This window comes from Macrobrachium nipponense, chromosome 8 (assembly GCF_015104395.2).
Source record: "Macrobrachium nipponense isolate FS-2020 chromosome 8, ASM1510439v2, whole genome shotgun sequence".
In the NCBI taxonomy this organism is placed as follows: Eukaryota; Metazoa; Arthropoda; class Malacostraca; order Decapoda; family Palaemonidae; genus Macrobrachium; species Macrobrachium nipponense.
The window spans coordinates 71,761,634-71,779,133 of NC_087203.1; the positions used below are offsets into that span (position 1 = coordinate 71,761,634).

The 17,500-nt window shown below is 35.3% G+C and overlaps 1 protein-coding gene across 4 annotated transcripts in view; it reads right to left on the reverse strand.

Annotated features, from left to right (window-relative positions):
• Positions 1-17,500, reverse strand: part of LOC135222840 (insulin-like growth factor 1 receptor) — a 303,311-nt gene that overhangs the window by 37,282 nt on the left and 248,529 nt on the right. For 3 of the 4 annotated variants that reach the window (XM_064261170.1, XM_064261172.1, XM_064261173.1), the window contains 4 exons: positions 6,073-6,262; positions 5,151-5,267; positions 2,440-2,584; positions 915-1,129 (listed from right to left, as the gene is read on the reverse strand). In XM_064261170.1, coding sequence (XP_064117240.1) covers positions 915-1,129; positions 2,440-2,584; positions 5,151-5,267; positions 6,073-6,262 — 667 coding nt within the window. The remainder of the gene's footprint in view (positions 1-914; positions 1,130-2,439; positions 2,585-5,150; positions 5,268-6,072; positions 6,263-17,500) is intronic. The other variant, XM_064261171.1, reaches the window with a different exon arrangement.

Genomic DNA, 17,500 nt, shown 5'->3' on the forward strand with positions numbered 1-17,500 from the left:
CTCAATGATTGTATTATTGTTATTAGTAGTAGTAGTATATACATATATAAAATGTGCCAGCAAATTTTTATGTACCATCCATCCTAAAACTCGTCTAATTCACATTGTAAGCTTCTCAAAATAGCATGATCATATCTTAAACACAATAATAATAACAATAATATAATAATGAAAATAGTCGCAAAGAAAATGGGACAAGGATGGAAGAAAGTGGCGCACGAACGTTAAGAGAGAAAATGGAAGCAGCACGTGACACGGATTACTATACTAAACTTAAAATGAATGGTAACGCTACACAGATGGTTTTGGGCACTTCAATGGATTTATACTATGAAACGCTAGTTAAATATTGTGAATAATACATATCATGGTTCAATATCCTAACATTATAGAAGTATGACCATTGACGATTATTTTTTTTTCATAATTATTTTTTCCTTAGTTTTTTCGTAGTTATTCACGAAAAAATTGACGTGGAAGTATGTGTGGGATATATGTTGCATATTTTGATACTTCTGCACTGAAATAACATGATCTTACATAAATAAGTTCAATTCTATTAGATTATTCAAAAACTTAATATCGTTTCCCATTCATAAACTTTTATTAACGCTGTTAATAATGAGCTAAAAACAAACTCAATTTACTTTACTAAATAATAATAATAATAATAATAATAATAATAATAATAATAATAATAATAATAATAATAATAATAATAAAATCTGAAATACGAATTATGCTCTCTGACATGCAGGGACTGTAGAAATGATTTACCTAGATGATCATCGTTACTTTTGGTTTTCGTGCCACCATGAGAGTACACAGTTATTGAACTTAGTTCATCAGTAATATTAATAACAATAAATCACTCTAACTACTGTTCCCACCAAGTAAAAAAAAATAATACTTACAGGGAACTTTATCGCCATTTGATGTCATAGAAACATCGGTTTCTGAAGATCCCCCGATGTTAGTTTTGTTAATAAGCTTCTGGATGTGATGCAGACATAATTTAGGGTTGGACTGGGCGAAGACCTTCCCCCTCTCTATCGTGAATTCTGGGTCTCTCTCCGTCCAGTTCCACAGGCTCTGGAGGTTAGCGTTGTCCAGGATTTCCAGAGAATAGCTGTTGAAAAAAAAAGGGTGGTTGTGGTGTATCAAGAACTAATACTAATAATAATATAATAATAATAACTGACGTCGCAGTACCATAGGACACCAGAGTAGAGAAAAAGAAGAAAAAAATGATAAGTATCAAGACCTGAAAATTTAAATAAGCAGGATATGGGATATGCCAATAGAAACTGTACCCACAATCATAGGAACACTAGGCACGATCCCCAGATCCCTGAAAAGAAACCTGGAAAAGCTAGATGCCGAAGTAGTTCTAGGACTCATGCAGAAGAGCGTGCTATTGAAACAGCGTACGTAGTGAGAAAAGTGATGGGCTCCTAAGGAGGCAGGATGCAACCCGGAATCCACACTATAATAGTCATAATAATGAAGTATTACAAAAGGACAATATTGCCCAGGAATATAGTTTGGTCATGAGGCGAAAATGAAAGTCGATAGCTTGGCGAGAAGAGAGTATAATTCCTAATTGTTGGAAGGAGGAGAGAAAGACCTGGAAACTGCAGGATAGATTGGATGGAAAAGGTTATTGGAAAGGAAGAGCCAAGTGCATTTGAACCGCTAAATATATCCATTCAGCCACAGAAGTCTGATTCTGTATAGTGTTGTCCTAGTAAGCCACTTTCGCACGGTTCATATCTAAAAGTATCGGGTTTTTAATAGGTATTATTATAATAATAATACTTCATTATGGGGAAGCAATCTCTTCTAGAAATATATGATAACAAAAACTTCCTCATTAAGGATTTAAACCACTGACCGTTGGTTGAATACTCCAGCTTTATATCAACTCACCAAAATAAAAAGTATTAGATTTGTTTTCTCTTAATAATAATAATAATAATAATAATAATAATAATAATAATAATAATAATAATAATAATAATAATAATAATAAATGATCGCAGGAGCAGAATAAGTGCGTACGCGATGTATACACCAGTCATCGTGGTAAACACGGGGTGGCCCCAGAGAACAAACTGAAACAAACCTCTAAATGCACCATTCAGAGACACATACTTCCAAAAATTCCCGTTACAGCGGCCTTCAGTACTTACTCTTACTGAAATGTACTCCAAAAATTCCCGTTACTTACTTGCTCCTACTGAAATGTCCGCCAAAAATTCCTGTTACTTACTTGCTCTTAATGGAATGTCCTCCAAAAATTCACCATACTTACGTACTCCTACTGAAATGTCCTAAAAAATTCCCGTTACTTACTTGCTCCTAATGAAATGTCCTAAAAAAATTCCCGTTACTTACTTGCTCCTAATGGAATGTCCTCCAAAAATTCACGTTACTTACTTGCTCCTAATGAAATGTCCTCCTCCTATCTTCTTGAGACTTCGCAAGAAGTTCAGGGAAGTGACGTTGGAGCGGAAGATCTTCACGTAGCCAGTCACTTCCTCGATGCTGCTTAGGTTCTCCTCCAGTTCTCTCTCGATGTCTTCTGGATAAGAAAGAGTCTTTTGCAATATTTTCTGAGTCATTAACGATTGGATGTCTAGTTGCACTCCTTCTTAATTGCTATGTCTAATGCAACGTTTAATGAGCCATTAATGATTAATAGAGATGCCTTGTACTCCTGCCATGAGTGATACGTCTTTTGCAACATTTGCTGAATCATTAAGGATTAATTAGAGATGCCTTGTTGCGCTCCTACTCTAAATGTTATGTCTTTTGCAACATTTGCTAAGTCATTAGGGATTAAGGAGCGATGCCATGTTGCACTCCTACCACAAGTGCTATGTCCAGTGTGTACTTCCTTTTCAATAATTTCATTTATTTTTTTTTCTGGTTCTTTCTCAAAGAGGCTATGCCCGGTGACTACTGTATTAATCAGAAATGTTGTTCGATTTCTAGTTCTCTCAAATAGGCTATATATAATATTATGTCATTATAACCCATCTGTTTTTAGATTTCGTTCCCAGATTGTCTCTTTGCAATGTGACCAGATTTTAATCTAAGAAAGGCTCCATATAATATAAAGCTTTTGTACGGCATTTTCTGAAGGGTATGAATACATTACATCTTTAAATTTAAGATCGTTGCAAATCTAAATTTAAGATCGTTTGCAAATTAGAGACACATATTTGTCGGAAGACAGCCAGACATAATATGAAAAGTATACACTTAACGTACGGGTGAAAGCTACGAGGCACTTACAAATGACGCGTTTTTTAATGAAACAATGAAAAGGGTCAAATAAACACACACACACACACACACACACACACACACACATATATATATATATATATATATATATATATATATATATATATATATATATATATATATATATATATATATATATATATATATATATATATATATATATATATATATTATATATATAAAGGTATAAGTCACGAAGGAAAGTGATTTCGACTCACGTCCTTAACTTAGTCGGTCTGCTAAGTAAAGGACTTGAGTCGAAAGATCTTGCAGCTACTCAGTGTTTCACTTTCCTTCGCGGCTTATACCTTTATTTATGCATTTATCACGTTCCAAACTTTCGTGATTCAATTATATATATATATATATATATATATATATATATATATATATATATATATATATATATATATATATATATATATAGATACTATAGAGCTTTAAGGTGGCATTCTCTTGGACAGAGGTATGTATCATTTTCGTGCCATTTACTTGAATTCTGGTTCCACCTCATCACGACATGATTACCATCGTTGTCAAAAACTTGAGAAGCCAAATAAAATCTAACCTTTGAAGTCGATACTAATATTCGCCATCGCTATTGAAGGTTAACCTTTCATGTCTATAAACATCACACGTTTAATCATTCCCGCACATTTGGTACAAGCGAGCACTTTCAATCAGATATTTTTTATTTTCTCGGATATATACTTTAGGTCAACATTATTTGGGCTTTGTATTGGAGGTAAATTCCGATGGTATTTGATAATGGAATTCTCCTTTACCATTTGGCACCAAGTTTGAATTATGTTAGACAGTTTGCAGAGTGTATATTTTGGGTATATAATGTTATATGGTCTGTTAGATCTTAGTGAAATAAAGTTATGTAGCATATTAGTGCTCTTTACTAGTATCTCGTTTGATATAATGTTTGGTGATATTTTGGAGGATTTCTTATATTATTAAGGTCCCCATGTGCGCTGTAACAGGCGTACAAACACACACACGCACATACGAGAAATATGGGGTTACAACATAGTAAACAAAGTTAAAATGAGAGAATCTGTAACTATTGCTGTCCTCTATTTATGAAAGCTTTAGTAAAGTTAATTCTTACTCCTTGATTAGTTTTAGTATTTTTTTTTTACCTTCCATTGGCGAGAAGGCCAATGAAACTAGTTATATGAATTCTGCTTCTATCCTAAGGTCAGACAAACATGATTTAAGAGAGAACAGACAGTAAACGCATTAAAATGTAAAAAATTAAGTTGTTTGAAGTTGTGGTCGTCTGTCAGCCATTAACAACTATGATATTAGCGGAACGTGACGAGGATTTATATTTCCATTTTATATCCTATCAGCAGTAACGAAGTGAATTAATAAAAGCTTCCGATGTCGAGCCTCCAATTTTGAGGGAACCCTACAAACGGATAATAAAATATACTCAGTCAAGCTTTTTCATCAGTTGAAATGCCCGTGATGTAAACCGACAAGAGCTAGTCCAGTCTGTATTCATTGTTTCCTTTCATTAATCAAGATTTGTTGTGACTATCTTACCCGTTACTTACGTAAAGATTTTCCCTCTGGGCGCCTAACGAGATCCTTCCCAATGTTGCCCTGTTGCTTTTACTTTCATTTCAAATAAAACTTTTCGAACTGCCCAGTTTTTTTTTTTTTTTTTTTTTAACTGACCCTCTGTTATGTCAGTCAACTGTTTTCTTATAAACAAGCAAGTCTGTTTCAGACTAAAGTATGAATTCCAATTACCTCAGGTTCACCAGAGTTCCAGAGTTCTGACAACTACTTGTATTGAATCATTAGTGAAACGATGAACTCACCTCCTCCGCTAATGTGAATGGTAAGACTTCCATCGACTATTTTGCACGCTCTAAACCACTGGGCTTCCCCGACACTGCGGACAATTTTCCCGTGGCAGTACTTCGGACAGGCTTCTTCTGTGGGAGAAAGAGGTCATTTTCAAACTGACGGTTTCTGGCGAGATGCAGTAGCTCACAGTATTTTGCTGGCCTCTTTTATCGTTCTGCTTCTAAAACACGCACCAAGTGAGCAGAACAGGTGGACAAAATGGAAACCTCAGATATTCACGATCCACCCTGTCGCTATGTAAAGCCCCGTCCACACGGTCGAGCTTTGCCCGACGAACTTTGTTTGATGTGACGTCAGAAGCGGGGAAAGTCAGAACCTTATCCGCTGATTCTCCGCTTCTGACGTCACATCGAACGGAGTTCGTCGAGCTAAGCTCGACTGTGTGGACGGGCCTTTAGAAGCAGTAAAATAAGGGAACAAGGAGAAATACCTGAGTGGCAAAGATCACCGATATGATGGGAGAGTCATGATTGAGATAGTTTGGTCACATGTAACGATAAGACAAGAGGATGGGGTGGAAAGTGTTTTGGTGGAACTTGTTAAGGGTAGAGAGTGAGGCGAAGGATTAAATATCCTAATAAAACAAGGGAAGACCAGAAGAAGAAGGCTTTAGCAAAAGAAGAGTCTTTCGACGGAAATAATCTGAAACTGTATTAAGACAATCGATCCCTTAGCTTGTAGTTTGTGGTGGGGATGAGGAAGAGAAGAAAACGTTTATGCTCTCATGATCTTGCCATCATTAACAGGAGTAGCCACAACTTTCTGCCAATGTAAAAATGTATATAAGATCATCTAAAAGAGGAATATTGTGGCTTACTAAACGGCATTCAGCCTAAAGAAACCAGCATGAAAATGATACGATAAAGAACTTACTATTCTCGCATGGCTGACATATAGAAACGTTTTGCCAGCCTTCCCGGACGACAGCTTCCTTGTATCCGCTCTGGCATCCCCTGACGCACTCCTGGGTGTCGTTCTTGATGAAGTATCCCTCGATGTGGCCCTTGCTGCTCTTCGAGTTCTCCGCGCAAAACGACCACTTTTCGCAACGATAGTCTAGAACCTAGTGAGGGGAAACGGGTGATTATAATTCTGGTAAGTAATTAAATTTTGAGACGGTTTTTTATGTACACACACACACACACACATATATATATATGTCCTTGGTATACGAAAACAATAAGGTTACCTAACTGGCATTGCAGATTCACAGTGAAACGCCTTGTGACTACATAAACTTGTTTTCCTATTTTTTTTCTTTTTTGTATTGACTTTCTTTAACTCCTTACATCCTCCGCTACTATTTCTAACAACCATTGTCAAATTGATATTACCTCGGTAACACATGTATTAGTCCACGCTGCATTTTGTTTTAACTGACAGTACTAAACACCCTGTAAAAAAAGTCTTAGAATCAACCTCGAACGGTAACATTGTAAGGTAACCTATTCAGTTATACGTTCCTATTGCTACTGATACTCATTAATTTTTAATTTTCATTCCACCCCCTCCCCCTTATTGAAATCAATTAATAATTTCGTATTTTCTTAATTTAAGGTGCTGGGTTGAATTATCGTGACGTTTCTCTATCGCTCTCGCTCTTTGTGCAATGTAATACTGAATTCTGTGAGTATAAACTCAGCAAATATTCGTAATGGTTGTTGAAAGAAATAATGTATAATCGGACTGGAACTGAATATGAGGTGCGAAATTAAGGTACAGTTGCACCTGTGCTGAGGTTTATGAAACTGACAGTGGTGTCTTAGCTTTCTCTTCCGATAGGAAGTCGAAGACCCTATCTTTGGTTGATCAGCGATAGTTGGAACGTACTGAAGAGAATTCTGTAGGTAATGGGACGTGATTGAAAATAATGGAGCCTGATTAGTACTTGCTAGATCCCAGTACAACATAGGTTGAGTTGGAGAATGCTTGGCACTGGTGCTATGATTGTGGTGGAACTGATTTTGTGAAATCTTTGAGGAGTTCCTCAAGCCGTTCTATTTGGAGGTAGCTCATTCAATGAGGAAACCATACTAGTGGGTAATAAGTTATGATGGATCTAACCAACTAACGTAAAGTGTGCTTATTGTATTGAAGTTTGTTTTTGGAAATTTTTTAATGAAACAGTTCTGAATATTCAGCGACATTTCACTGCCGTTCTGCCTTTATGTCATCAGGGATGATGACTTCAAGACCTATAACTTCGAACTTGCTGGTTAGGTGGCAGGAGATCACTATTTGCTACATGTATAATTGCTTTCTTCACAACTTTCTCGTTAAAGATGTTTGTGGTACAGGCTAGTACCAGAGTCAAAGTAATAGGGTCTGCTCAACTCGGCAGTGGGGGCGGAGCTAATACTGTGACGTCAGAAGAGTAACACTACCCGTGCTTCTCCATTGAATTACTTAAAGGAGCTTTAGTTTTTATACATTTAATCCATATCGCATGTTTTTTTTTCTTTATAAAATCTGATAAAACCTGTAAAGAAGTCACATGCTTGATGTTTTTTAATAACCATTCAAAGTATATAGGGTCTGCTCAACTCGGCAATGGGGGCGGAGCTAATACTGTGACATCACAAGAGTACCACTCCCGTGTTTCTCCACTGAATTACTTAAAGAACCCTTAGTTTTTATGCATTTAATCCATATCTCGTGGTGTTTTTCATAAAATCTTGATGATAAAATCTGTAGAGGTCACATGTTTGATTTTTTTAATACCCATTCTCTCATTCAGTCACCAAACCTTATTTTATTGCACAAAATATACCAGTTTGAACACACATAGCTACTCCAGCTTTCTTCATGTTTATTCTTTACTTATTTATTTACTTACCTATATACTGGTTTGCTGTATTCTCTTCAAGTCCATTTATTTTAACATGACATCTCTCTCTCTCTCTCTCTCTCTCTCAGATAGTAATATTATCAAGATTTTAAATAATTCTTAAGAAATGTATTTAGTTCTGTCACTGTGTTCATACCTCACTTTGAAAAGCAACTTTTTTACGATAAAGGTTAGAAAGATAGATTAATTATATTTTCCAAATATAATTAATCTTATTGTTATGCAATAAATACGAAGAAAATGTGGATACAGGCAGTGTAAAAAATGGCAGTTGCATTCGCACGACTTGGCCACAAAAAAGAAAACAATATCAAAAGTATAAGAATTACATCATATACGATATAAGGTATCAAAGGAATAAATGATGAAGAAAATGATACAGGGTACACATTTCCAGCAAATTTCTCATTAGCACTTCATATCACATAAATATACTTCCGAACACATAAGTTCACATGTAACACAAACTGTATACATAAAGGTATTAATTATGCATGCCTCAAACGATTATAATATTTTCGAAAAAAGCACATCCAGTCTGGCTGGATGTATCTGATGACGTTTCACAAGAGGCGGGGCTAGATTTCAGATCTCCCATGAACGCTTAATTTTTTTAAATTTTTGCGTGGGTAGATAATATTTTCTGTGCGCGATTATGGGTTTGAAAATAATTGTAATTGTAATGTGTCATATATCAATTGAAAGGAAGGGCATTATTTGTACTTTTACATGGTATATGGCAAAACGTAATCAGATGAAAAAACTATGTAAGAAAAATGTGGTAAATATTTACATAAAATTTTAACATTTTGGTCCGTGTTTGACCTAGAATTCATCGAAAATGTTCGAGAACACCTATCAATTTTATTTATGCATTATATAGTAAATTTTATCAGCTTTCTAATCCATTTTTCAGTTTCTTTCTATCACCATCCCTTGGTCAGATACACAACGAAACGTGAATGTATGTAGGTTGATGGATGAAGTAATTGCACGTTTTTGTGTGCGTAGATAATTTTTTCTGTGCGCGCTTGTGGGTTTGAAAGTAATCGTAATTGTAATGTGCTATACATCATTTGAAAGAGCATTCTTTGTACTTTAACGTAGTATACAGCAACATGCCATAAAAGGAGAATTTATATAAAAAAAAACGCCATCGCAAAAATTGTTATACGAAAATGAAAATGTTATCGTAAATATAGTTTCATAAAGATATGGTCCTTTTGTAACTGATGACGTTTCACAAGGGGCGGGGATAGGTTTTAGTACCGCCTCGTGAGCAGACCCTGTATATTTTGACTCTGGCTAGTACAATTTACAGATAACTCTAGCGATTGGGTTTATCAGGCAAGTTATAGGATATTTGGATACTCTTGCAGTATTTTAGTACTTGTTAAGGATTCGCGCTAAGAGATGGACAGATAAAGTTTAGTTTTCTATAAAAGGAAACTACTGAGAGGGCTTTGCCTGGCCGCCCTGAGGCTAGAGGGCTGCATATTGGTATGTTGATCATCCAGCTTCTAATTATCAAACGTACCAAATTGCACCCCTCTAACCTCGGTAGCTTTTATTTTATTTAAGATTAAAGTTAGTCATGATCGTGCGTCTGGCACCGCCGAGTCCAATTCCGGAGGCATCGCTGACACACCATTCGTAGCTGAGAGTTTCTTACTGCAGCACATCAGGAGTTTCATACAGTATTAAACGCTGTACAGAAAACTCGATGGCGCTGAAGGAACTTCGGCACAATTTCTACTTGTATTTTTTTCTTAAGAGTACTCTGAAAAAGTCGTCAGACCCATTTGCTGAATTACCCGAGTGCATTAATATCCCCTCATTAACTATTTCGGTAGAATTCATATTTCAGAGTGACGGGAGGTCGTTGCCCACCTAGGTCAAAAAATGCATGTGCATAGTCCTTCTTTTAAATCGGAACGGCATTGACTATGCTGATTTTTACTTTTTGCTTTTTCTTGTCTGTTTACATGTAGAGAGAGAGAGAGAGAGAGAGAGAGAGAGAGAGAGAGAGAGAGAGAGAGAGAGAATAATTGACAAAGGAGACTGCGTTCCGTCTCTCACAACATTCCCAGTAATAAAGATAAATCATGACTCCTTCATAAAAAAATTTTGTATTGGAATACTGAGTCTATAAAAATGCAAAATGAACAAAGCATCTTATTATAATTTCTTGATAAAATACTGGTCGTCAAAAGCATTGTCTCTTGATGTATAGACTGTGATGCAGCTCATATTAATTATTTATTGATATACTGGCCCTTTGTGTTGCAATATTCTAAAACCCCCTGTCCCCTCCCCCCTAACCTCAGCCCCACTTGTCCCTAACCCCCAGAAAAAAATGGGAGAGATGGTGAAAGATTTCTGAAATAATTTCGGTCTGAATTCTGTCTTCTTTATAATTACCTACAAAAGACCAGGCTGCAACAATAACCGATTATTATTACTTGCCTGTACAACAAAGAATTACCTTCGGACAAGGATTCTCTTCAATAAACAAACTTCTAATAATGTATCGAGTGTTTTAACTTTGTTCTCGCTATTCTTGTACCAACTGCGATCGTACAGCTCTGCCAAGTTATGGAATCATATTTCCTTTTTATTTTGACTGCCTTTCAGTTTTTTTTTTTAATTGTTCGGCATTGACTTTACAGATTATGAAAATGTGTAAGCTGAAAATTTAAAAATAATAAAATATTAAGAAAAAAATACTAAGATCAGAACACAAGGCCTAATTTTATGCATTAATCGGAAAACTGTGAGATTTTTATCCACAGTCAGTAATACTTTGCTGGCAATTTCATCGTATTTTTCATTTTCTCTTATAAAAAATTTCGCTGGCTGATTTTTTTCCACAATAGTGGAAAATGCATTTTGAAATAACGTAAAACTTCAAGGGTTCGTTAACATTGACAAACTTCAGCTAGTATCCTTTAAAGCGTGAGAATACCTTGCAGCATACAAATTCAATTCTCTCTCTCTCTCTCTCTCTCTCTCTCTCTCTCTCTCTCTCTCTCTCCCTCTCCTTAACTTGAATTATATTAATTGAATATACATGGCAATTCGACATAAATTTGAATGAAGACGAAACCACAGAGTCAACAAATCGAGGAATGGAATGATCAGACAGGAAAATTGATGACTGAATTCGACAGCTGTAAAAATAATAACAATAACAATATATATATATATATATATATATATATATATATATATATATATATATACATATATATATATATATATATATATATATATATATGTATATATATATATATATATATATATATATATATATATATATATATATATATACTATATATATATATATATATATATATATCAATTCACAAAGCCCACCAAAAAATCATATCTCCTATCCAGAAAGAAATGCTATTTAAAGCTCAATCCCCAATTACATCTCTCATAGGAAAAGGAAAAAAAGAAAAAAAAATAATAACAGCAATAATAATACGTGAATTCTCCCCATCACACAATGTATATAATATACATAACCCGCGTTTTCCCCATAAATGCCATATATATAGTTACGGAATTTTGCCATTGCAACTTTTCCAGCTATCAGACACGGCCAGAAAGCAACCCCTTACATGTGCATTTTCATGAAATGCTATGGTCAACATTTCCAGATATTGCAAAAACTCTGAGCAATCACCACTAGAGGAAAAGAGTCAGCAACCGGACTCATCACAGTATTGTCAGCAAAAATCCACCTGCGGACCCATGTGCTCAAACTGCAGCCTAAACATGTCTAGTCAGACTTCCAACTTCAGAAACCCATGATTCTCAAAAAAAAGGTTCTATACTGAAACCACGTAAGCACATTTCACAACAGTATCTCCAGGATATGACTAAGGTTCTCAAAAATTGTCTCAAAGACATAACTCTCACATGATACTGCCCAATTATAAAAAAAATTATCACCTATTCGGGATAAAAACTACGGTAAACTCACAATTCAGCAATTATATGCCACCAAAAATTAACCCACTGGTGAATAAAAAAAATTCAACATCTCCATAGGACCACAATGCAGTAATGCCACTTGCCTCTAATTAGTCATGAAACCAAAATAACCACAGAACTCCTCTCTTGGCTCGAAAAACTCCAAAAATTCAACTAAAAAAATCATAACCTCAAAAAAAAAGAAAGTCACCACCAAGGATTAATGCCATCTCCGTATATATATATATATATATATATATATATATATATATATATATATATAATCTATATATATATATATATATATATAAATCACCATAATAATAATACCACTCCGGTGATAAAAATATTTCCTCCATTTAATTAATAACCCCACAGCACCATATTCCCTCTTATTTCACCAATAACCACGTGCTAATAAAACCACTACTCCAGCAATAAAAAATATTCACCTCTGTTTCGGCAAATAAAAAATACTTACCTCTATTTCACCAATAACTCCATGTGGAATAAACAAGTCTCCAAAAAAAAAGATTATTACACTCCAAGCAGGATAATAAAAAATGGAACTCCATCTCCAAAAAAATGCACTCAAAGCATCCAGCTGATACACTCAAAAATATCGCCCATATCTCCTCAAAAAGGTGTCTCCATTTGCAACAAAAATGGCTACAAAATAACTGAACTAAACATAGCTCTCACCACCATAGGCCTAAACTGTGGAATATCTCCAACACAATAAAAAAATATCAAATGGCCAAAAAAATATTATGTCTCAAATTATATCACCAATTCTCCAGGAAAATAACTCAATGTTATAGTAAAAAAACTATAAACTCTCTGTTTAGCATAACTGCTAAGAAAGGGCAAAAACTCAGCAAATAAAATTGCCCAGGAAATTCTAGAAAAAATCACCAGTGTGCCATAACTTATTACAACAGAACTCCAAATTCAAAGTGTCTAAGCAAAGACTTCTCCATATGCACTACAGCATAGGCCACTAGAAACTTAACCAAGTTTCCTATCTCTAGCAAAGTTGTCACAAATACAACAAAGGTATTGTGCAAGAAACCTACAACTTCTGGAACACAAATATCCAGAAAAAAAATGTAGTGCCATTTCGTATGCATTAAAAAAAATGCAAAAATTCTCCTATAAATCTCTCTGCAGCATCAAACAGCTGAAATTATAAACACATTCCCAAACAATGACTCCAAGTCACGAACTGAGATATGAAAAAATTCACACAAACTGGAGAGAAATTGACCCATGATAAAAAACTTGTGTCAGCGATAGCTAACTTCCAAAAAAGGAAAAAAGAAAAATCAACGGCACTGTTAACTATCCCTGTGACTCACGTAGATGTCAAGCAATTTTCTGCTGAACTCATAAAAAAAGAAAAACAAAAAAAATGTAATTAGTTCCTCCCATATCCACAAAAAAAAGCATCACCACCCTTAACATCATTACAACACCCATGTTAGTATAAAAAAAATAACACCAAGATCAGAACTATCAGTATCAGAAGTATCACCAGATATCAGTAAATATCAACACTCGCCCAATATTAGCAAAATTAATACTCGCCCATTCACCAGATTCATCACCCATGAACCACTGACAATTCTCCAAAGTCATAGAAACTCTGTAAATAATTAACCACAAAACTTCTCCCATAATTCATTGTGATAATCCTCCATAATATAATTATCTGTAATAATTATAAAATGATCTCCCATGAAATATCTCAAATCTCCTGTAAAATAAGTCTCAAATCTCTCGTAAAATATGTCTCAAGTAATTATAATTCTACTTAAGCCAAGTACACCCCCCCCCACCCCGCCAAATATCTCAAGTAAGGGTATTAATATTGCCATTCCCCAGTATTCATCATAATTGCCACACCAAAACTCAACACCACTCAGCACTCTCCAGTTTCATCAGATACAACACCACTCAGAAACACCGGGCATCACCATTCAGCAATCATCACCAGTCAGCGCCATTTTAAAGTAATCTCCTCAACTCAAATCAAATCTCTATAAAAAAATAATAATCTCTGTGTCCCCATCAATAATACTTCTCTCTAACCTTGTGTAAAAAAGCATTCTCCAAAGCATAAGGAAAACTTACACCAAATATATATGCACTTCATTTCCTTTTCTCTTCACTCAAGAGAAAGAAAAAAAAATCTTTCTAAAAAACCCTATGGGCATCTCACATCACCAACCAATCGTTATCAGCTGATTCTTTGCATTGAAAATTCCTTATCCAAGGGCAAACTTGTCCCCAATACCCCGACACAAAGAAAAAAAAGAGAAGAAGTTCACCCCCACTAAAAAAAAAAGAGCTTCACCCTCCCGGTCAAGCAATTCCCCCAGAGGCAGACCACTATTCGCCCCTTGCAGCACCCCTCTGTTTCGCTCAGCAGAAATTGCGCTGACCGCGTAAGAATGAGTGGGCGCTCTCTGTCTCCAAGAGGCAAAACCTGCATGTATGAAAACCATTCATACACACACGTATGCAATAAACAAAGACGAATGTGTCTCTTTTAATATGTGCCAATAAAGAAACACATCACTTTCTACTCCTATGGGGAAAAAATGTGGTATTCCAAACCAATCCCATAACTCAAAAAATGATTCAAACCCCACCCCCCACTCCCCAGGCCTAAAAAAAAAAACACATTGTAACACTTACCCTTTCACAATGAAAGAAAACCCCGAGATCTGTGCAATTACAAACACGCGAATCTCGTCGGCACAACGCACTCGGCAAAAATCTCGGGGGCCGCACTCACAAGATCTCAGTCCTAACTGACTGCCCAACTCCCTCGATGCATCACACCCGGGGCAAAATGCTGAGCCTAGTTCAGTTGCCCCATTTCATTACCACAGTTAACGGATGGACACACCTTAACCCCCATAAGTCATTAACCCTTAAACGCCGAATGGACGTATTAAACGTCGAGTCAAAATGTCTCACGTATGCCGAATGGACGTACCATACGTCGACTCAAAAGAGTTTTTTTAAAAATTCGTGGAAAAATACTTATAGGCCTACCAGCCAAAAACTTTTGAATCACACGCCTTGGGGGATGCTGGGAGTTCACGGATCAAGGCGTTGTTTTGTTTACAATCGTTACGCAGGCGCGCAAGCGCGAATTTCTTTCTTATCGCACTAAAAAGTATCAGTGACACATCTCAAAAATTATTTTGTCACTTTGACATAATTTTTGCACCGTTTTAAATTATCCGTTACATGAAGTATTATATATGAAAATTTCCGCAATTTCATTTTAAATACAACAAAAAAATACTCATGATTGTAGCTTTTATCAATTTTGAAATATTTTCATATAAATAACGATAAGTGCCAAAATTTCAACCTTTGGTCAACTTTGACTATCGAAATGGTCGAAAAATGCAATTGTAAGCTAAAACGCTTATATTCTAGTAATATTCAACTATTTGCCTTAATTTTACGACAAATTGGAAGTCTCTAGCACAATATTTCGATTTATGGTGAATTTATGAAAAAAATAACATTTTCCTTACGTTCGCGCGGTAACTCTTCCAAAAAAATCATACGTGCGATTGTGGTAATATTTGCACCATTTTAAATTAGCCGTTACATAGAGTTTTATATATGAAAATGTGCGCAATTTCATGTTAAATACAACAAAAAATAATTGAAGGTTGTAGCTTTTCTTATTTTTGATATATTTGCATATAAATCACGATAAATAGAAAAAAAACCACGTTTGGTCAACTTTGACTTTACCGAAATGGTCGAAAAACGCAATTGTAAGATAAAACTCCTATATTTTAGTAATATTCAATCATTCATCTTCATTTTGCAACAAATTGGAAGTCTCTAGCACAATATTTTGATTTATGGTGAATTTATGAAAAAAACTTTCCTTCCCTCCGCTCGCGGATTCTCCCCGATAAATCTCCGAAATGCGTACATCGCATTCTCGGAAAATGTGCTCCGTTTCATATTAGGCATTTCATAGAGTTTTATATATGAAAATGTGCGCAATTTCAGGTAGAATAAAAGGAAAAATATTTGAAGGTTGTAGCTTTTCTAATTTTCGAAATAATTGCATATACAAAAAAATTATAAAAAAATTTCGACATTTGGTCGAAAACTGCAATTGTAAGCTAAAACTCTTATAGTATCGTAATATTCCATCATTTAACTTCATCTTGAAACAAATTCGAAGTCTCTATAACAATAATTATATTTATGGTGAATTTAAAAAAAAAAAAAAATTTTTTTACGTCCGCGCATTACGAATTCATGCATCATTTTGTGATAATATTTTCTCTGTGTTGCTTTTATTGTTTTAAAATGTGTTATATACCAAAATGATTGCAATTTAGTGTAAATTACAACGAAAAAAAAGTAACTTGTTACCTTTAACCGTTTTGCGCACAGCGCGATTTGAATACAATTATATATGAAATTTCGTTTTTGCGCTATCATATATCGCATTATTTATATATGATAATGATAATTTTTTTCATTTCTGATGGTTGCATACTAAACTTCAGCCAATGACAAAAAAGGAGCCAAAAATGAACTCTTAATCTTGAAAACAAGCGCGCTGTGTTTTTTTGAAAAAAATATTTTTTCCGCTTCCGCGCTCACTACGAAACACCTCCGGCACACGGGAGACCATTTTTTTTTTACTGCTTCGGCGTTTAAGGGTTAACTGAAATATAACACATTCCCACAATCAGACACTCTGAAAACCGCATTTTACAGCCGATACCAATCTCGCAAAAGGCTTTTTTGTTCGACCACCGCTTGCCACCACTCTAAACAACGGGAGCACCGCCCCGTTATTCACATAGGTAACGTTAAGCCAAGAGCGAAAGGCTTACTGGTAATACCTTGTCTGGTAACACATTCTCTCTCTCTCTCTCAGACACTGGTAATAGCCCCTCTCTCTCTCTCTCTCTCAACCTCCACTCTATTATCTAAGGTCACCAAATCAGAGTCGGAACTACAAAAATATATGTTTATTCAAAGTAAAGTACTAATTGAATAATTCAGGTTCTTACAGGATAATTAATAGAATAACTCACAGTTCAAGTAACTTAGATAACCCCCGGTAAATAATAGTCTTAATCAGTAATAGTCAAACACCAATTATCTCCTCTCCAAAATACAGTCCCCCTCACTAGGACACTTAGTCCCCCTCACTAGGACACTTAGTCCCCTCCACTAGATCCACCTGTTTAAAAGACAGGGGGGACACACTAGTAAGTACACACAACTATAAAGACAAAGTCAAAAGATTAAATGAAACAGAACATCTTTACAAAATGTCAAAAATAGTCAAGCCACAACTTTGGCTAAATCACAGTAACTCTTACCCATTGCAGCTTGGAATATCACACACTGAAATAGATAAACTTTCGCAGAGCTATCCCGGCATTCTGCCTTTTCTCCCCGTAACTG